General features: G+C 40.8%; 1 protein-coding gene across 14 annotated transcripts in view; it reads right to left on the minus strand.

The window, feature by feature from the left end:
* The window catches only part of Camk2d (calcium/calmodulin dependent protein kinase II delta), a 256393-nt gene that overhangs the window by 67842 nt on the left and 161133 nt on the right, over positions 1 to 27418 (minus strand). For 12 of the 14 annotated variants that reach the window (XM_060392779.1, XM_060392777.1, XM_060392782.1 and 9 more), the window contains exons 5-6: positions 4611 to 4676; positions 1273 to 1345 (exon numbers count right to left, since the gene is read on the minus strand). In XM_060392779.1, coding sequence (XP_060248762.1) covers positions 1273 to 1345; positions 4611 to 4676 — 139 coding nt within the window. Of the gene's footprint in view, positions 1 to 267; positions 310 to 1272; positions 1346 to 4610; positions 4677 to 27418 lie in introns of those variants that run through there. The other 2 variants (XM_060392786.1, XM_060392783.1) reach the window with 1 other exon arrangement.

Below are 27418 nucleotides of genomic sequence, written 5' to 3' on the forward strand. Positions count from 1 at the left end.
TTGAACAGTGTCTGCAGGAAATCCTAAATCTTAAAATCATCTAAATTCTATGCCCATTCTTGGGGTATGGAAATAAAGCAAGTCACCAACTGTTAATGTTAGCAAACTATTTCTCTCTGGAAGGTAGGATTTGGATTCATGTATTAGAAGGAGCCCGCATAACTGCAGTGCTTGAAGTTTTGTTTTCCTTTCCGGGCATAGCTGCAGCTGAACAGTCATTAAGAACTGTGTGGTTCTTTCTTTATCTTCTCCAGCATCATTACTCACCTTCAGGTCCCGATGGACCACGCCCATCTGATGGCAGTGCAGCACAGCCTCCAGGATCTGCTGAATGCAATGACTGCATGCAAACACCAGGGGGCGTGTGTTAGTTCCAAGCTTACACTCACTGTCTGTATACCCTCAGAGAGACCGGGTTAAAGAGCAAAGCTAGGAGACAACCAGGGTTGAGTTTTAACTCCTTCCGTCACAGACACACATTGCTCAAGGAGAGTGACTACTACCTCAGAACAACCAGGATATTGCCAGCTGTGAGCCATGATGTGAATCAACTTGTTCTAAAAAGAGCCATGTGGACAACATCTCATTTTGGTCTGGAGCTCATTTCCTGGTTATAAATTCTTCCAGGAAATGAACTGGAACGCAGATGTAACCTCGGTAACCGCGCTTTGCTGCCACTCCACACACAGAAACTCTCTGCCCCTTCTTTCCTATTTTTCCAGTAGTGTTCTAGAAGTTAGGCACCATTAGGTTAAACGAGGACACAATGAATCTTTGAGAGTCGTGGGCTTCTTGCGCTGTGTGTAGCCTAGCTGGCAATCTTTACCCCTTGCCTAGGGTTCGTCAGGCTCAAGTGAGCAATGCGTAGCCAGTTGTCCAGCTTCAGCAACCTGTGGTCTCAGAACAGAAGTGGTGTTGAAATCTACAGGCGGACATACATCACAGGCCAACTTCATTCCAGGCCAATGCTGGACAACTCAGGAAAGCCTGCCCTCAAACCGACTCTGGTAAGTGACTGCTTAGAAACGTAGCATGTTGTACTGACGTTGCTCTCCCCTTCCTGCTATGATGTATATTTAGCCTGTAGATGAGCAAACTGAAGAGGCATCATGCATTGTCATTTCGTTATTCAGTTCAAGAAAACGTCGGGAAAGGCATTTTAAACACCGTTTTAAACGCGTCTCCCCCCACCTCTGCCCTTTCCCCAGAAAAAGAAAATAATAAAACCAAAGAAACTTCTTTGATTCAGATTTATGGACTTCATATACTGACCTTCAGGTCCCTGTGAACTATGCCATTTAGGTGACAATGATTTACACTCTCTAGAATCTGTTGTATACAATGACTGCAAAGATACAAGGGCAGAATGGAAGGGAGAACATTTTAAAGGCACATAATCATATTGGATACAAAATAAAATGAAGGTTCAAACAAAACAAAACAAACGAACAGAATCATATTTATTCACACTTTTCTTAGCTTTACACCGGAATTAAATAATACTGAATAAAGCTAAATCTGATTTTTACTAACATGACATCCAACATAGAATTTGTGACATAGTCAGACAAAACAATTTAAGCTGTGTTTCCTCTTGTCAGTCTACAGATTAAGTCACATGTGAGAGCAGTTGAGATCTCCCTATTTGGGAAGAAAATTTGATAGTTTAATTCCCAAAATGTTCTGGGAAGATTATCTGGGAGACATAAAATTTCCATGTGTTTGTCATACACAATCTAAACTGTTTAAGATCTGAGGTCACAAGTAAACATGTTGAAACAAGAGGGTAAACACAGATGAAGTGGTAGGTGAAAGCAGGGATTTAAAGAAAGAGGCAGGACACACTACACACACCAGTGATTTAGAAGGGGTGTTTCCTGTGCGACACGGGAATAACAAAATGAATGCAAGCCCCAAGAGGAAGCGGGATTGAAAGTTGACCCATGACATAAGATAAACCCCTTTCACTGTAAGAAGTCTCTGAGGAAGGGCCAAGGAGTGTTCAAGTAAGTTTAAGATCCCTTGGGGACTGGTAGTTGTTAAATCTACTTCCAAACGCTTCCGTGAAGGAAGTTTTACTTACTACCTACCATGTTAAAATGCACCATTGATGCTATTCTTACTGACATCAAATCAACTGCCAGTTAAATGAGAGAAAATCTTTTGACTGGCAGCCACAAGGCTCCAAATAAGCTGCCACGTGACACAGGACAAAGCAGAACACACCACACCGACAAGTGCTGTACACAGTCACCACACAGTTCAAACCTAAGAGCAAATAAGAGGGCACTGCCTCAATGAAGGGAAAAGTGCACGACCCAGCAAGACCATTTCCGGCCGCTTGGTGTGTCACATAATGATACCCTACAGGAAGTTACTGAACTGAAAAAAAGCAATCACTGTCTAAATTTTAACAATGCAAACATCAAAAACACCCATGACCATTGTGATTCTTTGGCTCTAAATCTGGTGATGTCGTCACTAAAACAGCCTCACACTGGAGGGTGTTGACTGCACGCCTCATTGGACTATGACACATTTTTTTTTTTTAACTGTGTGGCTCTTTTATCACACTGTAAATCCCACACACTCTTCCTGGAATATTTATCTAACCATAACAATAGCATACTTGGCTTATTACCAAAATTAAAAAAAAAAAAACAATAATTACTGGTAAGTTAATTTCACTATTCTTTATTACTGAGGATGAATTTCACGCTTAAGCTCTTGAGGGATAGTGAGGAAATGAAGTTTTAAAATGTTGGGAGGAGACACAGCCTCTTCAAGGTTATACCTGGGTACAGAATTATTCTTGATTTAATGTGGGATCTCTACCATTAAAACTGTGCTAGAATTAGTGCCCCAGCTAAAACAGGCATATTTATGAAGTGGCCCAACTTGGGGGCTTTGCCCCGTTATCTACACTGCTTGCCAACATCTAAAATAGTTTCTACCTCATTTCAATCACAAGTTTTTGAACAGAGTATGTTTACCATAACTTAGAAACGCAAAGTAGGTAACATTTCCTCTAAAACTTTTACTTTCTAGATTTACTTACTTTATTTTATGTGTACGAGTGTTTGTCTGCATGGAAGTAAGGGCACATGTGTCCTTGGTGAGGGCTTGGTGTCCACAGAAGTCAAAAGAAGGCATCCAATCCTTTGTAACTGGAGTTTATGAGTGGCCGTGAGCCACTGTGAGGGTTGTGGAAAATAAACCTGGGTCCTTTGCAAGAGCAACAAGTGCTCTTAACTGTTGAACTGTCTCTCCAGCCTCAAACCCCCTGTCTTCGTTGATACCTTCATTAAAATCATTGTTCCCTCTTGGCAATTGGGTAGATAGCTATTTCAACACTGTGCTAGGTGCCTTTCCTGAGGACAAATGTGAGGATCTGAGAACAAAGGATTTACTCATCATAGCACAGGCCAAACAGAATTTTCTACTGGACTCCGACAACAAAACATCCATTGCAAATTAAAGTGTAGTCAGGCACAGTCAGATGCACAGAAACATTTGTATTAAGCCAACGAAATGTAGTGGCATAAAACCAAGAAAAATCAGAAATTGAAAGCGGAGCTTTGTGAAACGCAGTGAATTTCTGTCTTTATTTTAAGGCAGTATTTCAACGATACAGCACAGGCTACCCTGGGAATTCCTGACCTTCTGGCCTCCACCTCTAAAGGGCTGGGGTTACAGGCAGGCACCACGCTTAGGTGAAGCATGAGTTTTGACATATCATGTGTTACTCTGGAGGAATGAGGAACTCCAGTATCACTGAGTGCCCCTGAGGGTCCCTATACTGCTACAGCCTTGAGAAGCCTGGGGAGCCATAGAGATAGGGCCGACAGCTGATGATTTAAATGTCATAATAACATCAGTTATGTTATGGTGAGCTAATTGCTCCTCATCAGATTTTTTAAGTGAAAATTATAGACTGTAGAAGCAAAATTGACACCAGCAATTCTAAATAGGTCAGGGCAAGTAGAGTAATAGTATTTTACTCCAAAAAAATGTCTTTGAGTAGCCTAGGAAATTTAAAATTAGATAAAACGCTAGCCCTCTCTATAATTTCCATGAGCATTTTGCTAATTAACAAAATTGGGAAGTTACTTGCTAGTTCTCAGAAACAGCAAAGTAAATGCTTTGCACATCAGCATTCCAAAGGTTTTGATTAAATGACCAAAATGCTATATGCTAATAGTACCACTGTAAAGGAGCCACGGAGGCCTTTTTTGGTCTGCTCCTCCTTGCTGACTGGTGAGTGGTACCATGGAACTTCCTGTGACGACTGGGGAGCTCTGCCCCGCCGGCGCTTAACAGGCACTGTGGCTATGAAGCCTTCATAACGTGGCTAGCTTAACAAAAAATGATTAGAAAAGGATTAAAGAAGACTTATAGTTTTTCTTTTTTTCTAAAAGTCATTCTGGGGAATCTTTGAAAGACAGAAACCACCTGATGAAGGACTTATCATAAAGAGAAGTCCAAGGTCGTAAGATGAGATTATCATATAGACTGGATCATGTTGTTCTTAAGTTTATACATACGTATATAGAACAAGTGTCAGTGATGGGAAGGATGAGTCTTTATCTTGCTCGGGGCAAGCCACTTACCTGGCGTCAGCCTCACTATAATATTCTCTTGCCACTATGTCTTCAAACAATTCACCTCCAGTAACTCTGTGAAAACAAAAGAACCACATATTTAAAAAAGAAAGAAACACACTTAGTTTCCTAGCACTCAGATTTGTGTTATCAATAGATCAGGGGGTCACAAATTGTCCATATTTAATAAATATACACAGCAAAGTCTTCTACATAAAATGATTTCTAAGAAAGTCTTTATTTTAGTTTTATAGATATTAAGGTCTGACAATATATAACATAGATTAGCAACATTACAACATACACACACACACACACACACACACACACAGAGATGCTCTGAAGGCCGCTGTAGCTCTGTGTACCTCTTCAGTTTTGTATGTATATTATTAACATGTATTTTTTCCCTTTGTAAAGATACACATAAAGATATAATTTTCTAATTAGCATAGGATCATACATCATTGATAAATAAACCATATTTTCATATTAAGTTGAGTCAAGGGCACTTCTTAATATTGGAAATAGTTTCTCCTGTTTAATAAAACACATGTATGTTTGTATGCACACACATATTTGCATATTGTAGGTTAATTCTAGAAGAAAAATTCTTGCCAGTAAAATTTCCAGGTCAAAGAGCATCCATTAAAATTGTGGGAAGAAGACAAGGCAAGCTGCCTTCCAAAATAGTTCACCCCCGAAAACTGGGAAGATGCCCATAGGCAAAATCATTCCTACTATTTGTTATCAATAAGTGAAAATATTTATCTAGTAAAGAAAATGTTGTTACTCTTGGTGAGGTGTGTCTTCTGACAGTATTTATGTGTGAATTTTTCCTCTATTACATCGTGTTTGAGTTTTGTTTTGTTTTTAATTTTATTTTTTATTCACTTTACATCTTTGTCGAGGCCCATCCACCCTCACCTCCCAGTCCCCCTCACTCCCATCCCCTTCCCCTATTCCTCAGGAAAGGGGAGCCCCCTTCCCTTCCACCCCATAAGAAGGTTTTGGTGTTGAAGCACCTTCTAACTAATATCCATTGAACCAGTGTCTTTTCCAGAGTGTCAAACAGTGTAGAGAGCCTTAGGCTAGCTTACAAATCTTCACAATTGAGACAGTCAGGCTTATTCCAGACATAGCCGAAGCCAGTGACTACAGCACATCCATCACGGAGCAGAGAGCACACTACACAGCCCTGCTCGCAGCCCTGCCCAGCACAGCTTTCCTGTAAAGACACTGCCAATCACAGGCCTACACGGACCTTTGGACAGGCATAGGCTTATGCATGATCCCAGACCCTATTAATTCACTTCCTTTTGCTCTCTCCACTGCCTGCGTGGCCTCTACTGTTCTGGAACATCATAAAAGGACTGCCGCCCCTCGACAGCTCACCCTTTCAAGATCGGACAGTAAAATCTGTATGCTTCTCTGAACACTTGTGTAAATAAATAACTTTCTCTCCTCTCCTCTGCATTATAAATTCTTCAGGGTCCCACAATGTGAGTGCCATTACTTCCGATCATTATTTTCACATAAAAATAACTGAAAATGATCATGTGAATTTCTGAGATTTTTTTCTCCCTTGAAAACCATGCTACATGTAATTCAATTCACTAGTACACCTATTTTTCAGCTAGATTCTATAGTAATGCGATTATAATGCACCCTAGATAAATTAATATAAAATGATCAGACACAAAAGTACTTCCCGCAAATCTATTACTATCGTAAATTAAGACTTTTGTGGGCTTTCTTCCTGCATTATGTTGAAGAGTGATAAAATTATTAAACTTTTATTTATATTTTTCTGTCTATGCTTATAACTTTTCATTGTTAAAGTGATCATTAAATACTGATTAGAAACTGCAGGAGCTGATGGTATAGCTCAAGGTAAGGCACATACTCAGCATGCGTGAAGCCCTGGGTTCAAAAAGAAAAAGATAAAAGAAAAAAAAAATGACAAAATATTGCCGCCATTTGTTACATAGTACCCTCCCAGCATTAACACAAAATACCTGCCTAATTAATAACTATCTGAGCAACGATGAAATCAACTGAGTTAGGAGACCATGTAATCTGTGCCATTTACGTGAAATCAGTCCTTTACACGGTCTTTGGCCGGCCGTAGGCATGGTATCACCCTACACTACAAGCTGGCTATCTGCTACCATGGGTTTTCTTTATTAAGGGATCTATACTAAAGGGGGAATAATAAAGAGTTACAGGGAGGGGCTTACCCTCTGGCAATCTTCAGTGAATTGTAAACAGCTTTAAGCAGAACTGAAGGGTGGTTTTTTTTTTGTTGTTTTTTTTTTTGGGGGGGGGTTGGGATACGAACTCAGCACCCTGCACATGCTATGCACGGATTCCACTACTTTACGTCCTCTGCCAAATGGCAGGCTTTTAATGTTGAGTTTACATTACAAACTGTTAGCTGTCTCTGGCGGCAGCATTCTTTCTCATCTTTCCACACTCATTCCTTCTTCTACTTAAAATACTCTTTTTCTGTAAATGAAACCACATTATGCTTTCAGCACCATGCATGACAAATGTCTACAAAAGAAAAAATAAAAATGGAAGTTATAGTAACATTTGCTGTCTTAAAGAGAAACTGTTGTTATACTCACATTTTTGTTTAATGAAGCACAAAATTCATTGCATTTAAAAAAAATTAGTGAGCTACGTGAAATTTCATAATGCCACAAATTAAATCAGTTCCACGAATAAACTGTTAGATGAATTAACCAATTAGACATTTGTGAATAAAGTAGTGCCAGCATTCTGCTATGATCTAAAGCATATCAATTATAGATTTGAATCATTAATTACTGTTTATAAATCTCATAAATATTAGGAATTAGAGGGAAAATGATAATTTGCTACTCAAAATAGGAGGCTCTATATATAAAAAAAGATAGATATTTGCTATTTGTATTATTTATAATGATTTTGATTCGTGCTATATTACTCTTCAGAACTAATTTTTTTGTTTCTAGTCTCTATATATTGACTTAGAAATGATAAAAAGTAATTTCATCTTAAGTAAAATATTTATAAAATTTCATTAAAAATATAGCCCTGATTATGAGGTTAGGCAGCCAGTACAGTTCAAGATCAGGTTCCAGGAGATAAAGTATAGCCACAGTGACCCAAAGGACAGGCTTGGAGAATAGACTGGTTCCCAATGTGGTAGAGGGAAAGCCAGGAGTCTTGGGTTGGAGTTGGAAAACAGGAAGGCAACATCAGGGTGCAGCTAGGCACGGGGACAAGGCAATCTTGTATCCTCACCAAGAGTGAGAAGCTAGATCCCCTTCACATGTTAAGTCCAAAGCCCCGTGAGTTCAGGCAGACAAAACAAGAATTCAAAGCTACAAATCTGAGTTCTCTCGACATATAGACAAGTAATTACAACAAATCAGGCTTCTGTTTACTGGGTTTGTTTTTTTCCCCTTGCACTTCAGCGGCCGGTGTTCTTTTATATCATAACTACAGCAGAGGTGTGAGCACAGCAGCTGTGAGTATGACACTTTCATCTGTCCGCATGTTACCCAGCATACTGCCTCCCACACTGCAGAACAGCAAAAGCGGACATTCACTATCACTTCATGTGTGCAATGGATTAAATATCTCTTCCCTTTCATATGCAGAAATCTAGATCCCTGATGTGACCTTAAAAGAGCCCCTGAAAGGGTTCACAGAGTGCTCTCCGGCTCTCTCTCTTTCCTGGCCTATGAAGTTGTAATAAAAAGCCAACCATGAGCAAGCTGAAAGGGAGCTGGGGTGAGAGCCAGTGCAGGTTAGCCCCTGATCCCAGACACCCCTTCTGCTGAGAGATCTGAGGTACATGTTTGCTGTTCAAGCCCACCAGCTACCTGGGCAGAGTGTTCCCTTGGCCTCTACAAATGGCCAAAAAGACTCTGTAAGGTCTGAGACTGTTTAGACTGTGAAAAAGAAAAAAAGCTGAGCAGTGAAGATTAAAGCCATTTCTAAAGAAACACTCTACTAAAGAAAGGGGTGCTTGCTTTCTTCAGTTTGTTTCTCCATTGTGTGGATGTTGGAGAGAAAGTGTCTCTGGGAGTGTACAGGATCCTCGGAAGGACTGGGCAGAATATTATGCTAAGAAGCCCACTTGATGACTTTTAACCTTCTCCTTAAGGTCTGAACGCTGGAGTGTAAGAGAGGGTTGAAGAACCATCGGACTAAAGCTGATCAGAGTTAAGTTCATGAGTCTGTTGCCAACATGGTAAGGCTGTCAGCCCTCTCCCCACGCTGAGTGCCAGTAGCACTATGTGTCAGTGTGCTAACCAATGTGCTAATCCCACCTAATCCCAGTTACCTCAGTGGTCCCCCAGAGACCTCTGCAGAACACAAAAGGGGCTAAGTCTGAGGGGATTCAATGGGAAGGGTAGGATCCAAGACATTGATGATGTCCAGCCAATCCCTGGAGTAAGAGTCTTTTGGGCAGGGCATGGAAAGGGGACACTGCATATTCAGTAATGTACACAGTACCTGGCTAGCCTTCAGAGCTAGCTTAATAAACATTTACTAAAAGTTACAGAGTATAAATATCAGTGGGCAGAAATCAGTACCTTTTTTATATACCAATAATGAATATGGTAGAAATGAAATCAGGAAAACAATCCCATTCATGGCCTTACTCTCTGAAAAGATAATTCAATAAACAAATAACTACAAAAAACTACAAACATTCCAAGCTTATCTAAAAATAAACCTAACTGAATAGATTAAAGATTTCTATATTGAAAACTGCAAACCTCTTAAGAAAGCAATTGAAGATGACACTAGGAGATAGAGAAACATCCCATGTTTGTGGGTTGGAGGGATTAACATGGTGAAGACAGTTACAATATCCAAAGTTATCTATGTATTGAATGAAATCCCCATTTCATTAATTCCAATAAAACTCTTCACAGCAAGAGATAAAACAACCCTAATATTCGCAAGGAAGCCCCCCCCGAAAAAAAAACCTCAAATAGAAAAAAAAATCTGAGCAAAAAATTATCATGGGAAGTATAATAATATTATACTTCAAATTATACTGCAAAGCCATAGGAAAAGAAAAAAGAAAAAAGGTCAGGGTACTGGCACAAATGAAAACACACAGATCAAAGAAATCAAGAATGTTCAGACACAAGCATACACATCTGCAGTCTTCTGGGTCTTAGTGAAAGGACCAAAACCATCCCTCAGAGGAGAGAAAGCCCTTCACTAGATTGAAAAGCTGAGGTCTCTACGTCTGAAGTAGCATAAAAATCAGCTCAAACAAAAGGTTAGACCTGAAACTTTCAATCCAGTATGAGAAACATTTTCATATATAGGAATATAAAGCAACCTTCAGAAGAAGAGGCTAAAAGCCAAGATAATAATAGGCAAAACTGACAAATGGGGGACTGTTATCAAATTAAAAAGCTTCCACACAGCAAAGGAAACAAGAATCACTGTGAACAGGCAGCCTACCAAATGGGAGAAAACTTGGGCCAACTATTCATCTGACTAGGGATCAATATCCAGAATATATAAAATTAGACACCAAAAGCACAAGTAATCCAATCAACAAATGAACAAATGAATTGAACAGGGACTTCTCAAAAGACGTGGAAGAGCCAATAAATACATTAAAGAAATGCTTAATACCTTTGGCCATGAACGAAGTGCAAACAAAGTTACACTGAGGACTGGGGAGCTGGCTCAGCAGCTCAGCTGATACAGTGTTTGCCTTGTAAGCATGCGGAAAAGATTTCCATCCCAAGAACCCACTTGCAGCCTCAGAGCTTGGGAGACAGAGACAGGCCAGTGAGGGATGGACTTAAAAAACTGGCCTATTTCCTGAGCTCTAGGCCACGTGAGTTTGTCTTCTGGCCTCTATAAGCATATAAGCCTGCTCTAGCATGTATGTGCACATGTACAGACTTATGTACATTAAAATTCCTTCTCAGAATTAGTCAGAAGGGCTATCTCAAAAAAATGTACATTAGTTCAGCTACTGTGGAAATGAGTATGAGAATTCCTCGGAAAGTAAAAAACAGAACTATCATATATTCCAGATAGATCACTCTTGGATATATACTCAAAGGAATAAAAATCACAGATACGTCTCTGTTTAATGCTACAATACTCAAAATAGTAAATACATGGAGTCAGCCCAGATATCTATCAAGAGGTGAATATTGGAGAAACACACACACAAACACACACACAAGTGTGCATGCATAGGCACTCAATCAGGTATTATTCAGTCATAAAGAAAAACATAATTGTGTAATTTGAAGGGAAATGGATAAGACTGCAGATCATCGTAAGCAAAATAAGCAAGAATGAGACAATTATTTCATGCTTCCTTTCAAAGTCCATCTATGAACAAGTCTGTCTGTAAATACAAAAATTACTTGTTTTATTCAATACAGGATACATATTTGGATTAGAGACTGAGATGAGAAAAACATGTTTTATGATGCTGGGAGGAAAATCAGCTACTTTTATTTCATTTCTTAATGAATGCAACCCAGGTCTGTTTTAAGATAACCAAATTACAGACAGAAAGGATATTTTTATGTTCCTTGAAACTTGGCCTATTTTGTACATTTAGAAAGCTTCAACGTTCTCAGTCAACAAGCAGAATTTCCACATATATCATGCAATGCCACCGGCTGGGGGTAGAATCAGGTGTGTCGGCTTGTATTGTACCAGCTTCAGAGCAGGTGTGGGAGTCCCACAGAAGCGGAGTGGAAAGGAATTCGACGCATTTGCCCAGTGTCACCGCCAGTATCTCCTCCAACTTAGATCAGCTCTGTGCGTAAGGTATTTAATCACTGAACACCTAGCATTCTATACCTCAGAAGCAGCAGATAACCTCAGGGTGTCCCGTTAAGCCGCTCATCATAGATGTCAAATAGGATGAATGGAAATCAAAAAGGCCACAGAGAGAGGGCTGGAGGCAAGGCTCAGAGGGTAAGAGCCCACCCCAGCAGAGGACCTTACTCAGTTTCCAGGGTCTCTGTCTGGCAACTCACGGCCACCTGTAACTCTAGCTCCAGGAAATCCATGTCTCAAGCACCTGATAGTACCTGCATTCAGTGTCTGCGCACACATGTGCATAATTAAAATGAATAAAATATACCTTTTTAAAAAAAGACTACGGACCTTCCTTAATAAACGGTCCATGACATTTTTACTGTTCTTTGTATGGGCAGGGTCTTGTGTCATACTAAGAATTACAGTGGACATGATTTAACCGACGCTACTGGAGTTGTTCTATTCAAACATCCAGCTTAGTCCAGGAGAGCGGGGATAAAATCAAAAGAAAAAAAATGTGTTGTTTTTTCCTTTTCTATTAACAAGACTGAGCTTTTATGAAGTATTTATTTTTATTAGCGTATTTGTTATTATTGTTGTTGTTCTGTGTGTGCACGTGCGTGTGTGCTCGCATGTGTATGTGCACGGAGGTACTCATGGAGCCCAGAAGAGGGAATCAGATTCCCTAGAAAAGGAATTATAGGCAGTTGTGAGCAACTTAATGTGGATATTGGGATCTGAAGAGCAGTCGTCCATGGTAGCAAGTGCTCTTATCTGCTGGGCTATGTCTACAGCTCCCGTGATAGAGCTTCTCAAATGAGCACATGTGCCGCTGAATTTATTCATTCTGTCTATCTCTCATCTACCTATTGTATGACAGGTTTATAGTTTACTGAATGTCTAAGGCAGTGCTCAAGCGATGTTTTCCAAAGTGTGTGTGATGTATGTATGTATGTTTGTATGTATGTATTTATGTATGTCACTGGCCTAGTGTACCTGAGGTCCAGGATTCCATTTTTAGCACTGAAAAAAAAAAACAAAGGCAAATAAATAAAAAAGGAATATTTCCTGATGGCAAGTGATAGGCTATCACTTGTGCTGGCATTTCAAAGAAATTCACGGTGAAATGCTATCACACAGCAGTTAGGGTGGCTCTCATTAATTAATTAAATTACAAGGCTATTCAAGATGTGAAGACATCAACATTCTTGTACATTGTTAATGAGAACGAAAGAGTATACAACCACTGTAGAAAGCCGTATAATCTAGCAGATCTACTTCTCAGGATAGACATGCAAAAGGAGTGATAGCAGGATCTCAAGAAGATACTCATAAGCCTAATTTCATAGTGGCAATAATGATAATTTGAGAACGATCCAAGTCCCTATTAGCAAATTAAAAGGTAAGCAAAATATGTTAAATACATATAATAGAATATTATTCAACCTGAAAAAAATCTGATATATGCTATAACATATATGAACCCCAGGGATGTCATGGTAAGTGAAACAAACCTTTAAGGAAAAACAAAAATGGGGCTGGCGAGATGACTCAGAGTTTAAGAGCACTGGCTGCTATTCCAAAGGTCCCCAGTTCAATTTCCAGCAACCATATGGTGGCTCACAACCATCTATAATGAGATCTGATGCCTTCTTCTGGCCTGCAGTTGTAATGCAAACAGAACACTGTATGAATAATAAATAAAGAAGCTTTTTTAAAAAGCTAAAACAAAGTAAAAAAACAAAAATACTACAAAGGTTCTTACATGAAGCACCCAAAATAATGCAATCATAAAGACAAAGTGAATAACAGTAATTGATTGGAGTTCATTGATGGGGTAGAAAGCAGAAAGCTCTTTCCTAATGGATACAGAGTTTCAGTTGTTAACACAAGAATCATCATTCTCGGCGGGGCAAGATGGCGGCGCTGGGAGGACTCTCATTCTGAACAGCAGCACAGCAGGATTGGCACAGTGACCAGCAAGCAGAACTCGCAGCCATAAAACACAAGTGATTGTGTTTCTCAGGTGAGAGGATACCCCACGGTGGGGGATTCGATCACCTTTAACTCACCCGGCTAAACCTCGGAAGAGACCCTGGTTCCGCCAGGCTCTTGGTCGCCAGCCGAGAGCTACGTGCCAGTGTGATCTGGTCACTGTCCCAGACTGAACTGTGGGCCCACAACATCACAGACTGGATTTTCCAGTCGAGAGATAACCCCACGGAGCAGGAAACGATTGGGACCGATCTTAGGTCACCCAGACATTCCCTGGAAAAGACTTGGGTTCCAAGGGCGCCCCAGGAGCCAGCCCGGAGCCAGAGCCGGGAACTCAGGCGCCTGCACAGAGCCCTGCCTGCGCGCCTGATTCGCCGCCTCAGATAGAACTGTGGGCCTCAGGGCACCAGAGACTCAGTTTCACTGTTGGGTGCAAACCCACAGGGAGGGAAACGGCTGGTCTGATCTCAGAGCACTCAGCTGATACCACCACCCTGAAAAGTTCTCGGGAAAATTACCCAGTTTAGGCAGACGCCCAGGCTCCCAAAGGCCAGAAAGGCGGAGCCACGGGCGGGCGTCTGTGCCTGTGGGTTCTACTCGCCACCACCCCAGACAGAATGACGGTCCCCAAAGCAAAGACTGGGTGTCCCTGGCACGAGAAAACCCCCAGCGGGGGGGATCATCAGGTCTAACGCTCAGGACATCCAGCACCAAAAGACTTTCTGGATTCACGCAGACTCTAGGCTCTAGCTTTCTAATGCTGGCAGGAGCGCTGTGCTCAGCCGCCATTATTGAGTACCCCTAGAGCACTGGGGCACACAGCTGCATCCTCAGACCTACAAAAGCCAGAGAGCCATTACAGCAGCCCTCAGATACTGTGCCAAGGATCAACCAGTTACCCCTAGCTAGACTGACAAAACTGTGGGAATCCCTGGTCCTTCAGGAGGGCTGTACCCACAGCGTCCGGACCAGAGCAGTGCCTGCAGCTGACAGGGACAGGGACACACAGCTTCTGGTCCAGACAGGGGCACCCAGCCTCCAGACTAGAGCGGCGCCCCCAGGCGCCAACTCAACCTAGGTGCACATTCTCCAGGCCCAAAGCAGAGCACTCAGCCTCTGGCTCAGAGACTTGCTGGGCAGTCCTCTCACTTTCCTGGACAGAAACGTGTGCCCCAGGATAACAGACTGAATTTCCTTGTTGGGAGAAAACCCCACAGCTAGGGAATCAGCAGGTTCTTCAAGAGGACTATACCTGGAAAACTGTAACAACAGCAGTAGCTCACTAAATTTATAACGAGAAACCCAGCAGTGGGGCAGCTGTCTTGAGAACTTCTATGGGTAAGAGGAGAGCCCCCCTGCATAACAAAGACCACAGCTACTACTCAGGGCTATACACCGGAGGTGAGCAGTGGCAATTCCTGAGAAACACTGGCCATACAGTGACCATAAGCAAAAAGCAGAGGAGGACTCCTTCAGGAAAAATCATCTTCTGGCCAAGGGAATTCTCCCTACCTCAGGACTCCAGGAAGCACAGAAACTAACAGCCAATACCTAAAACAGCCCAATGGGTAGAGGTCAGCGTAAAAGCTCAACCAACAAAAGACAGAGCAATATGGCATCTCCAGAACCCAGCCATCCAGGGGCAAACAGCCCTGGACAACACAGCATAATAAAAAATCAAGAAGATGACCTTACATCTCTGCTGATGAAGAGGATAATAGAGGAAACAAATAAAATACGTAAAGAATTAGAGGAAGATAAAAACAAACAGATCATGGCTATCCGTAAAGAAATGGAGGAAGTTAAAGGCAAGCAGATTATGGCCATCTGTGAAGAAATACGGGAAGATGCAGCCAAACAGTTTGCGGCCTTCAGAGAAGAAATAATTAAATCACTGAAAGAAGTAAAAGAAACAGAGTTGAAGGAACTAAAAGAAAAAGAGGAAAATACAATCAGACAGCTGAAGGAAGTAAACAAAACAAATCAAGACCTGAAGATAGAACTGGAAAAATTAAGGAAAACACAAATGGAGGAAATAATGGAGAGGAAAAATTTAGGGAAGAAAACAGGAACTACAGAGGTAAGCATAACCAACAGACTACAAGAGATGGAAGAAAGAATCTCAGGTGTAGAAGATACAATGGAAGAAATCGATGTATCTGTCAAAGAAAATGTTAAATCTAAAAAATTCCTGACACAGACCATCCAAGAAATCCAAGACAATACGAAAAGACAAAACCTAAGAATAATAGGTATAGAGGAAAAAGAAGACTCCCTTCTCCAAGGCCCAATATTGAAAATATTTTCAACAAAATCATTGAAGAAAATTTCCCCAAGTTAAAGGAGAAGCCAATAAGAATACATGAGGCCTACAGAACACCCAACAAATTTGACCAGAAAAGAAAATCCTCCCGCCACATAATAATCAAAACAGTAAGTATACAGAACAAAGAAAAAATACTAAAAGCTGCAAGGGAAAAAGGCCAAATAACATATAATGGCAAACCCATTAGAATCACACCTGACTTTTCAACAGAGACTATGAAAGCCAGAAGGGCCTGGACGGATATCATGCAGACCCTAAGAGAACACAGATGTCAGCCCAGGCTACTATACCCTGCAAAACTCTCAGTCCTCATAGACGGAGAAAACAATATATTCAATGACAAAAACAAATTTCAACAATACCTACATACAAATCCAGCATTACAGAAGACACTGGAAGGGAAAATACAACCCAAGAAAATTAGCTTCTGTCAAGAAAACACAGGAAATAATTAACCTTACTATAGTAAAACAAAAAGCAACCAAGCACACAACCGTATGACCACAGCCAACATCAAAATCAAAGGATCTAACAGCCACTGGTCATTAATCTCTCTCAACATCAATGGACTCAATTCTCCAATAAAAAGACACAGATTAACAGAATGGATACGTAAACAAAACCCAGCAATCTGTTGCATACAAGAAACACACCTAAGGCACAAAGATAGACATTACCTGAGGGTAAAAGGTTGGAAGACGGCTTTCCAAGCAAATGGACCCAAGAAACAAGCAGGAGTAGCCATTCTAATATCTGAAAAAATAGACTTTCAACCAAAATTAATAAAAAGAGATGGGGAAGGACACTACATACTCATCAAGGGAAAATTCCACCAGGAAGACATCACAATCCTGAACATCTATGCCCTAAATACAAGAGCACCCACATTTGTAAAAGAAACATTGGTAAAATTTAAACCACATATAGATCCCCACACATTAATAGTGGGAGACTTCAACACCCCACTCTCAACAAAGACAGGTCAACAAAACAGAAATTAAACAAAGAAACAATATCTCTGACAGAGGTCATGAATCAAATGGACCTCACAGAACCTTACACCCAAACACAAAAGAATTTACCTTCTTCTCAGCACCTCATGGAACCTTCTCCAAAATAGACCATATAGTTGGTCACAAAGCAAGCCTCAACAGATACAAGAAGATTGAAATAATCCCTTATATCTTGTCTGATCACCATGGAATAAAGTTGGACTTCAACAACAACAGAAAAAGCAAAAAGCCTACACACACATGGAAACTGAACAACTTGTTACTAATGACAGCTGGGTGAGGGAAGAAATAAAGAAAGAAATTAAAGTCTTCCTAGACCTCAATGAAAATGAAGACACAACATACCCAAACTTGTGGGACACAATGAAAGCAGTGCTAAGAGGAACATTCATAGCACTAAGTGCCTTCAAGAAGAAATTCGAGACAGCTCATTCAAGTAACTTAATGGCTCACTTAAAAACCCTAGAAAAAGAAGAAGCAGACACACCAAAAAGGAGTAGATGGCTGGAAATAATCAAACTCAGGGCTGAAATCAATCAATTAGAAACAAATAAAACAATTCAAAGAATCAACAAAACCAAGAGCTGTTTCTTTCAGAAAATCAACAAGATCGACAAACCTTTAGCCAAGCTAACTAAAAGGCAGAGAGACACCACCCAAATCAACAAAATCAGAAATGAAAAGGGGGACATAACTACAGACATTGAGGAAATCCAAACAATCATTAGGACTTACTTCAAAAGTCTGTATGCCACAAAATTTGAAAATCTAAATGAAATGGACAATTTTCTTGATCGATTCCACTTACCAAAGGTGAATCAGGACCAGGTAAATCAATTAAATAGTCCTATATCCCCCAAAGAAATAGAAGTGGTCATCAAAAGTCTCCCATCCAAAAAAAGCCCAGGACCAGATGACTTCAGTGCAGAATTCTACCAGACCTTCAAAGAAGAGCTAACTCCACTTCTTTTCAAACTATTCCACAAAATAGAAACAGAAGGAACATTACCAAACTCATTCTATGAAGCCACAGTCACCTTGGTACCTAAACCTCACAAAGACTCAACAAAGAAAGAGAATTTCAGGTCAATCTTCCTTATGAACATAGATGCAAAAATACTTAACAAAATACTCGCAAACCGAATCCAAGAACACATCAAAGATATTATCCACTATGACCAAGTAGGCTTCATCCCAGGTATGCAGGGGTGGTTCAGTATACGGAAATCCATCAATGTGATCCACCATATTAAAAAACTGAAAGAAAAAAACATGATAATTTCCCTAGATGCTGAAAAAGCTTTTGACAAAATCCAACATCCATTCATGTTTAAAGTATTGGAGATATCCGGGATACAAGGCACATATCTAAAGATAGTAAAGGTGATATACAGCAAGCCTATAGCCAACATCAAACTGAATGGAGAGAAACTTCAAGCAATCCCACTAAAATCAGGGACAAGACAAGGCTGCCCACTCTCCCCATATCTCTTCAACATAGCGCTGGAAGTCCTTGCTAGAGCAATAAGACAGTTGAAAGAGATCAAGGGTATACAGATGGGAAAGGAAGAAGTCAAATTATCACTATTTGCAGATGATATGATAGTATACATGAGTGACCCCAAAAACTCTACCAGGGAACTCCTACAGTTAATAAACACCTTCAGCAAAGTGGCCGGATACAAAATTAACTCAAAAAAATCAGTAGCCCTCCTGTATACAAAAGACAAAAGGGCTGAGAAAGAAATTAGAGAAACAACACCCTTCACAATAGCCACAAATGACATAAAGTACTTTGGTGTAACCCTAACCAAGCAAGTCAAAGACTTGTATGAAAAAAATTTCAAGTCTCTGAAGAAAGAATTAGAAGAAGATATGAGAAGATGGAAAGATCTCCCATGCTCATGGCTTGGCAGGATTAACATAGTAAAAATGGCCATCTTACCAAAAGCAATCTACAGATTTAATGCAATTCCCATCAAATTGCCAACACAATTCTTTACAGACCTGGAAAGAAAAATTCTCAACTTCATATGGAATAACAAGAAACCCAGAATTGCTAAAACAATCCTCTACCAATAAAAGATCTTCTGGAGGTATCTCCATCCTTGATCTCAAGCTGTACTATAGAGCAACAGTTATAAAAACTGCATGGTACTGGCATAGAAACAGAATGGTGGATCAATGGAACCGAACAGAAGACCCAGAAATAAACCCACACACTTATGGACACCTGATTTTTTACAAAGATGCTAAAACCATACAATGGAAAAAAGATAGCATCTTCAACAAATGGTGCTGGTCCAACTAGATGTCTACATGCAGAAAAATGAAAAGAGATCCATACTTATCAGCCTGCACAAAACTGAAGTCCAAGTGGATCAAAGACCTCAACATAAAACCAGACACATTAAATCGGCTAGGAAAAAAAGTGGGGAATACCCTAGAACTCATTGGTACAGGACAAAACTTCCTGAACAGAACACCAACAGCACAGGCTCTAAGAGCAGCAATCAATAAATGGGACCTCATGAAATTGAAAAGCTTCTGTAAAGCAAATGATACTGTCATCAAAACAAAGCGACTGCCTACAGATTGGGAAAAAATCTTCACCAACCCTTTATCTGACAGAGGACTCATATCCAGTATATATAAAGAACTAAAGAAGCTGAAAAGCAGCAAAGCAAGTAATCCACTTAAAAAATGGGGAACAGAGCTAAACAGAGAGTTCTCTGTAGAGGAATATCAAATGGCAGAGAAGCACTTAAAGAAATGCTCAACCTCACTAGCCATTAGGGAAATGCAAATCAAAACAACCCTGAGATTTCACCTTACACCCATCAGAATGGCCAAGATCAAAAACTCAAGTGACAACACATGCTAGAGAGGTTGTGGAGAAAGGGGAACCCTTCTCCACTGCTGGTGGGAATGTAAACTTGTACAACCACTCTGGAAATCAATCTGGCACTTTCTCAGACAACTAGGAATAGCGCTTCCTCAAGATCCAGCCATACCACTCCTAGGCATATACCCAAAATTTGCTCAAGTACACAAAAAGGACATTTGCTCAACCATGTTTGTAGCAGCTTTATTTGTAATAGCCAGAAGCTGGAAACAGCCTAGATGCCCCTCAACTGAAGAATGGATGCAGAAACTGTGGTACATCTATACAATGGAGTATTACTCAGCAATGAAAAATAAGGAAATCATGAAATTTGCAGATAAATGGTGGAACCTGGAAAGGATCATCCTGAGTGAGTTGTCCCAGAAGCAAAAAGACACACACGGTATATACTCACTCATATAAACATACAACATAGAATAAACCCACTAAAATCTGTACATCTAAACAAACTAAGCAAAAGAGAGGACCCTTACTAAAATGTTCAATCCCCATCCTGAAAGGCAAAAAGGATGGACATCAGAAGAAGAAAACAGGAAACAAACTAGGAACCTGCTACAGAGGGCCTCTGAAAGCCAGAAGAAGAAAATAGGAAACAACCTCGGAACCTGCCACAGAGGGCCTTTGAAAGCCTCTGCCATGCAGACTGTGAAAGCAGATGCTGAGCCTGATGGCCAACTGATGAGCAGAGTGAATGGAATTTTATGTAAGAAGTGGGAAATAGTAAGAGCTGGAGAGGACAGGAACTCCACAAGGAGAGCAACAGAACAAGAAAATTTGAACACAGGGAACTTCCCAGAGACTCATACTCCAACCAAGGACTATTCATAGAGATAACCTAGAACCCTGACAATGCAGCCACTTCTGATGAGAACTGATAGACTAAGATCAGAAAGAAGGAGAGGAGGACCTCCTCCATCAGTGGACTTGGGGAGGGTCATGCATGCAGAAAGGGGGAGAGGGCGGGCCCGGGAGGGGAGGAGGGAGGGGCTTATGGGGGGATACAAAATGAATAAAGTGTAATTAATAAAGTTAAATAAAAACTGAAAAAATAAATAAATAAATAAATAAATAAATAAATAAATAAAATAAAAAATTAAAAAGCCAAACAAAAAACAAAAGAAAAAGAGATCTGGAGATGTACTATCGAGATGGTGACCACAGACTTAAAAGTGATCATATGATAAATGTTACATCACTTATATTTCACTGTATGAAAAACAAAATCTAGAAGATACAACCAATGCTCGAGGACAGCATTGAGGATGAAAACCTCGGTGAAAAGCCACAACATATGATACAACCAGCTCTAAATACAATTTGCCCTTCTTCTTTCTCTTTGTGGGTTCCACAGGTCTTTAGAAAACTTGGAAAACTTAGACATTTGGAAATATTGTCCTTACCATAATACTGAAAGGTAGCTATCAGTTACACACCGAGCAGTTGTTAAAAGCAGATTTTCCTTTCATTTCCTTTCTTTGTACTCTTAGGTAATATGGCCTAGGAGAAAGTGAAATGGAATGGATGTCCTGGCTTACTCTGGGGGATCATGTGAGGTCATAATTTTATTGTGCTGTGATTGACTTGCTCCTAAATACAAAGAGAAGAGACAGCAATTCAACTTATTCACAGCCATTAGGAAATGACTGTAGACTTGTATTCTAAAGGACAGGGCTATAACTCAACGGATTATGCCTGTTAAGCCATTTTTCATGGTACAGAAACACCAAATAGACTAATACACAACTCCATCCATTTTAAATAGAGTGAGAGGGCATCGTTGATAAAGGCCTTTACTATCAAACCTGACAGTCAATCTCTGGAACCCACGTGCTCGGAGAGGACCGTCTTTCACAAGTTGCCTCTGACTTCCACAGTGTGTCATGACAAGCATGGTACACAGAAATTAAAAAAAAAAATAGAGTTCATTCATAATTTAATTTTCAGTGCCCCCAAATCAGCAACATAATAAGCCTGAACCAGAATCTCCTGACGCCCCCAAGGATAGCAGCCAAAGCGCTCTTTGTCCGGAACACTGAATTGGAAAATCAGTGGTGTTAGCTTAGGCTGCGGAGTTAGGTCAGCCAATAACATGCTTGATACACAAGCATGAGGACAAGAGATTAATCCCCAACACTCATGTAAAAAGAACGAAAAAGAAAGAGAGAGCTGGAGAGGCTTTTCTATGATGTACGGTGAAGTGTCTGCGAGGTGTGAGTCATTCCCAGACTCGTTCATGGAAATCTTAGTATTGAATTTAGGGCTGTTATACACTGAAGACCAGAGACCCCACGTTGTTGCAAAGTGAAGCACGCTTTTTTTGACACTCTTTCTGTCAACTTTTATTGACGATCTACTCAGATATTACCTCCTAGGGACCCTGTGACTTATAACTACATATCGTCTTCTTAGCTCAACTTAACCAAATCCTGCTGGGGCATACTAACAGGGATGAAGTCACACAAAACGCACAATATTCTGGAGGGAGACCCAACAGCTGATTAAACACACACACACACACACACGAGTTATGAAGTAAAATTTAAAACCACATCAATAAATACAGACAGTCCATCCAGGGAGCTGAGCTCACTTTGGTCCCTCAGATGTCTCACCCCTGAAATAGAAGTTGGTGTCACTCTCAAGTGAGGGAACCGCTCTTGTTCAGTGAAGATTCTGGCTGAGGAGTCCGGTACAGTCTTGGCTCTGATTTGGACAACAATAATCTTCCACTAAGGTGAGACACCACAAGGAAGAATGGAGCTGGAGGAGATGGCTCCTGGGTAAATGGCTTGCGTGAACAAGCAGGAGAACGTTCGTGTCGATTCCCACATCCACAGAAAAAAATCAGATGTGGCAATACTCATGTGTAGCCCTGGAACCGAGGGGGTGGAGGCAGGAGGGGCTCTGAGAATTGCAGATGGGTCAGTCTAGACAAAATATTACCCCCAGCTCTAGGTCCCCTGAGAAAGCCTGTCTCAAGAAATATGGTGAGGATGATGAGGAAGAATCCCAGCATCAACCTTTCGGCATTCAACTACCAGCGTGGGTAAACACACATGTGTACACACACATACTCACACACACACACCAAATACATACCACAAAAACAAGGAGGAGGAAGAAGAGTAGAAGGATGACAGGAGATTTCACTATTTTATGATGTAGATAATCCACATGAGACAAATTGTTATAGTAACGACTTTCTACTTAGTTTGCCAATCTTTATATTTTTATAATAGATGTTATATAGTAGAATCACTAATCCTTACTAATATCAATATTTTTGATAATTATCAAACACACACACACACACACACACACACACACACACACCTAAATCTAAATTGTAAGGTAATTCTAATTTTATTACTGTCAAAGCTCCTATCTGTATACATGAGTTTGGTCATGCTAATGGACGGGCATAGAGAATTGAGCTCTAAGTTATATCATAAAACAAATGGAAGCTGAGAACTCTAACAAATGCAAATGTTGTTTCTGAGAAACACGGTTTAAAGCGTAGGTCTGTTTCTGATTTCAGAATCCTTAAGGGCCTAGCAAATCCCAGATTAGGCATTCATGCTGTTTATGAGGAAATACACAAAACTATAAACTAATCTGTCTCTCCCAACACTCATCCTTTCGCACGATGAATGAGGAAAATGAGCACCAATGAGCCTCTTGTGGCTCACCCTGACTGGGAAGGACTGATACACTGTCTTAAAAAAACAGCTCGTCAGCCAGCAAGGCCCACATCCTGTCCCTTTTGGTCACTTACTGCAGATTAGGAAGAATCCTTGTTACTCCCACCATTTTAAATATCCGACAGGGTGTTCTAGAACACTGCTCTGTCAAAGTTATACTGTATAAGCAATACCCCAGAACAAACGAAAGGATGAAAAACGAAACAAACGTGGGTGTCTGTGTTTGTGTGATAAATTCACAAAGACCAAGACAAGATAGGAGAAACAAGGAATTAGTCCATGGAGGGTCAGAGGCTCCTTCAAGGAGCCAAGGATGGCCCCACAGACAGGAACAGCTGCCTGTGCGCAAGCAGCAGGCGGGGACCAAGGGCAAAAGGGAACAGTTCTGTAGAGAGTGGAGTCTCTGAGGTCTTGCTGCTAAAGAACATTCTGGAAAATACTTTCCCCCCAGCGCTTTCAGCTTCCTGCTTTCTACCCACAATCCTTCTGGTGTGCGCAAGCAACGGCACTCTGTGGCAAGCTCATCTTCGGTGTCATGTTTCCTAATTTACGTGAATAAAGACTTAAGTCGATCAAGACATTGACAGACTAATTCTCACATGGAAGTACAGACACACGACGCTTCCTGAAGGGATGCCTGGGGAGCAATTTCATTTTTAAATATCAATCAAGAGGAGCACTTGTTTTACTTCTAAGCTTTTGATTCAGTCAATAAGAAATCAGTCATTTAGTAACTGTTTCTAGGATTGACATCTAAATATCTACAAGTTTCCCCTGCTGTAGCCTGGGTGTGGTGCTGTCCATTTAATGTGCACATGATCAGAAAATGGCCTTGTTGTTTTCAATGATACTTTTGTTGTCTCTCTGGAATACTCAGTGGCCTATTGCACACTACAGGAGTGTGCAAACATATGCACACATCCCTCCTTAATGAGGGTAAAAAAGTCATATTTTCTCTGGTAGTTTTATGACATTTACCGGCTATGAAAGGTTCAATGGATTTCAAAATAGAAAAAAAAAAAAAAAAGCATTGCAATTATGCTACGGTAATTCAAGGTAAATTGGAAAAGAGAAGGTTGGTCTAAATGTCTGTGCTTCTGAATTATGCATTTTCTTCTTAGGATATGGAACATTACTTCTTTTAAATTAAATGTAATAGAGAGTGTTGTTTCCTTTAGAAATTAAAACTTTCAGTGCTCCATCAAAAAACAGCTGAAGCTGGACATGGTGGTGGTGGTGGTGGTGGTGGTGGTGGCACACACCTTTAATCCCAGCAGAAGCAGGAGGATAGCTGTAAGTTCAAGGCCAGCGTGACCGACAAAAAGAGTCTAAGACAGCCAAAGCTACAGAGAAACAATACCCCCAACCCCCCAAAAAAAGCTGAGTATCATCAGGCCACATGTATAAAGGATTACTTCAAATGTTCCACACGCCTGATTAGTGCCTATTTCTCCTACCTATGATAGAAAGATTTACCTAAGCCTAAATCATTCTAATTATTAGCATTTTAAACATTATTGGTTTTGGTTTTTTGTTTGTTTGTTGGGAGGGAGGGAGAGAACATGCTAAGCTGGGTGGGTAGGGAGGAGAGGAAGACCTGGGAGGTGTCAGAGAAGGGGGAAAACATGATAAAAATGTATTGCATGCATTGTTCCAATTAAAACATTTGTATGTTCCCTATGGGGGATCTGAACCAGCTTATTATCTTCAAGTTAGCAAGTTTTCTCACCAGCAGTCCCCATGCATTTGTGTGTGTGGTGTGTGTGTGTGTGGCCTGTGTATGTACTTTATGTATGTGTACTCTTGTGTGCATGTGGAGGACAGAGGTTGACACGGGTGTCTTCCTCACCCACTCTCCACATTATTTTCAGAGACAGGGTCTGAATTCGCCTCTTCTGCTAGAGTGGCTAGCCAGGGAGCACTGGGCTCCTTTCTCTCTCTCTCTCTCTCTCTCTCTCTCTCTCTCTCTCTCTCTCTCTCTCTCTGCCTGTCCATGCTGGGCTCATACACACACACCGCTGTACCCAGCTTTCTTTTCACACTCACTGTACTGCTGTATTAATTGAACCACCTTCCCAAGCTCCCAAGAATATGTTGTTTTACACTAACAAAAGGAACAACAGACTTTACACTCAGCTGCTACTTGCAAAGATCGATACGACTCCATATTGATTTTAATAATTAATTTGCTCATGAGTTGTATTTTTTTGTGTGAAAATGCTTGCCACTTATACACAAGCCTCTCTGTTAGAAAATAGACATTTGACCAGATTGTGTTCTTAAGGTATTACTATAATTTCTTAACTCACTCACAGAACTAGTGGTTTTGTCACCATTCAGCCACACACACACAAAAAATATAACCTTCAGCGATGAGTTTGAAAATGAAATGCATTCACACTTATATAGTGAACATAGTACTTTAGGCATCAGTACTGACAGCAGCTGATCCCTGGAATGCAGATGTGAAGTCACCGCAGTTCAGATCAGACGCATGATGACATGATGACAAACGACACTGTGAGCATGGCATCAAGACATGCATGCTGAAGGGCTTCTGTGCGGGCTTCAGTCCTGGCTTTTGTGGTATTGCTCTTTCCCTCTTCCCAACTCCAGCTCTACGGGAAGAGGATGTGGCAGAGGTGCTGGGCCCTATAAAGCAAAGCTCAGAATGTTTCAGGTATTTGCCGCAATCCAAATCCAAGATGATGGGCTGACGGAAGCAAGGGTGGTGATGTCAGCCCACAGTGCTTTAGTGTCAGATATGGAAAGATGAATCGTCAAAGGGAGACACGGTCACAGAATTCCACTCCACCTGATAACCTCCAAGCTGTGTGTGCAGCTATGCAGCTTGGGTCTGGAGTGTGCCTGGGCTCAACTATTGCTCTATGACATGCAATGAGCACAAGCGGCTTTAGCAGTTTCATGTCCTAGGATCTAGGTTAGGGCTTCGCATAGAAAAATTTTAACACTAGTAATTCTTGAGAAAAATAGGGGGTTAGTAGAAAATACTACAGATTACGTTACCAGGCTGGAGGACCCTAACCTACTATGTAGTAATTCTTTCAAGAATCTCTGAAACAGTATTAATAAATGGGACCTCACGATGCTAAAATACTTCTGTAAAGGACATCATTAATCAAGCAAAGTCACAGATTACACAACAGGAAAAAAGGATCTTTATCTCTAGTATAGAAAAAACAGAAATAACCTAAACACTCTTCATTACAAACTCACTTAGTAATTATGATATAACACAATAAGACATTGTGTTGACACTAACATGATTATGAAGATCATTTAGAGCCACCAAAGATACGTTTACAATAGCAGTGCAAGTATGAGAATACAGCTAGCACATGTGTATGATTACAAAAATGCAAATAAGCACAAATTTTCTGTCATTTATAAACCACCTTTCTCCTTCCGTGTCCTATGCCATTTGCCACGTTATCATTGTGAAGAGGCAATGTGACCATGCCAGGGTCCTGCCTGAAATGTTTACATGAATGCTCATTCCTATGTCAGTAATGGTACACGCTATACTTGCATGTCTGAGCTTCATGTGCAATTTCAGGGCATCAGTGCCTTCCCCCTCTTAGCCTAAGGCTTGCCTATAGTACATCATTTTATGTTGTTATTGCAACATAGTAAATCTTCATGACCTGGCTCATTTACTTTGTCTTTTGGACAGGGTCTGCTTTTGTAGACCAGGCTGGCTTGGAAACCGTAGCAGAATGTATGTGCCAGCCACATGCCACTATGCCCAGCCTCATGTATTTCTTTGTTGTGCAATTCCATGCTAGCAATGATGAAGCAACCTTGACCTTGTTACATATCCTTCATGGAAGGGCCTAGGATTTCTCCAGAAAACCTCGAAAACTTCCTTTCCCAGGTGCTCAAAGCCTTTTGTGCTTCCTTGATTTACATTTCACAGGACATGGAGACCATGTATTTATAGATCTCTTGCCACAACTCAGCTTGTAGAGCAGAGCAGGCCAGAGATACGTCTTACCCATCATTTGTATCCTCCAAGCCTAATGAACTGCCAGAGACAGAGGAGC

This window comes from Meriones unguiculatus, chromosome 10 (genome assembly GCF_030254825.1).
Source record: "Meriones unguiculatus strain TT.TT164.6M chromosome 10, Bangor_MerUng_6.1, whole genome shotgun sequence".
NCBI classification, from domain to species: Eukaryota; Metazoa; Chordata; class Mammalia; order Rodentia; family Muridae; genus Meriones; species Meriones unguiculatus.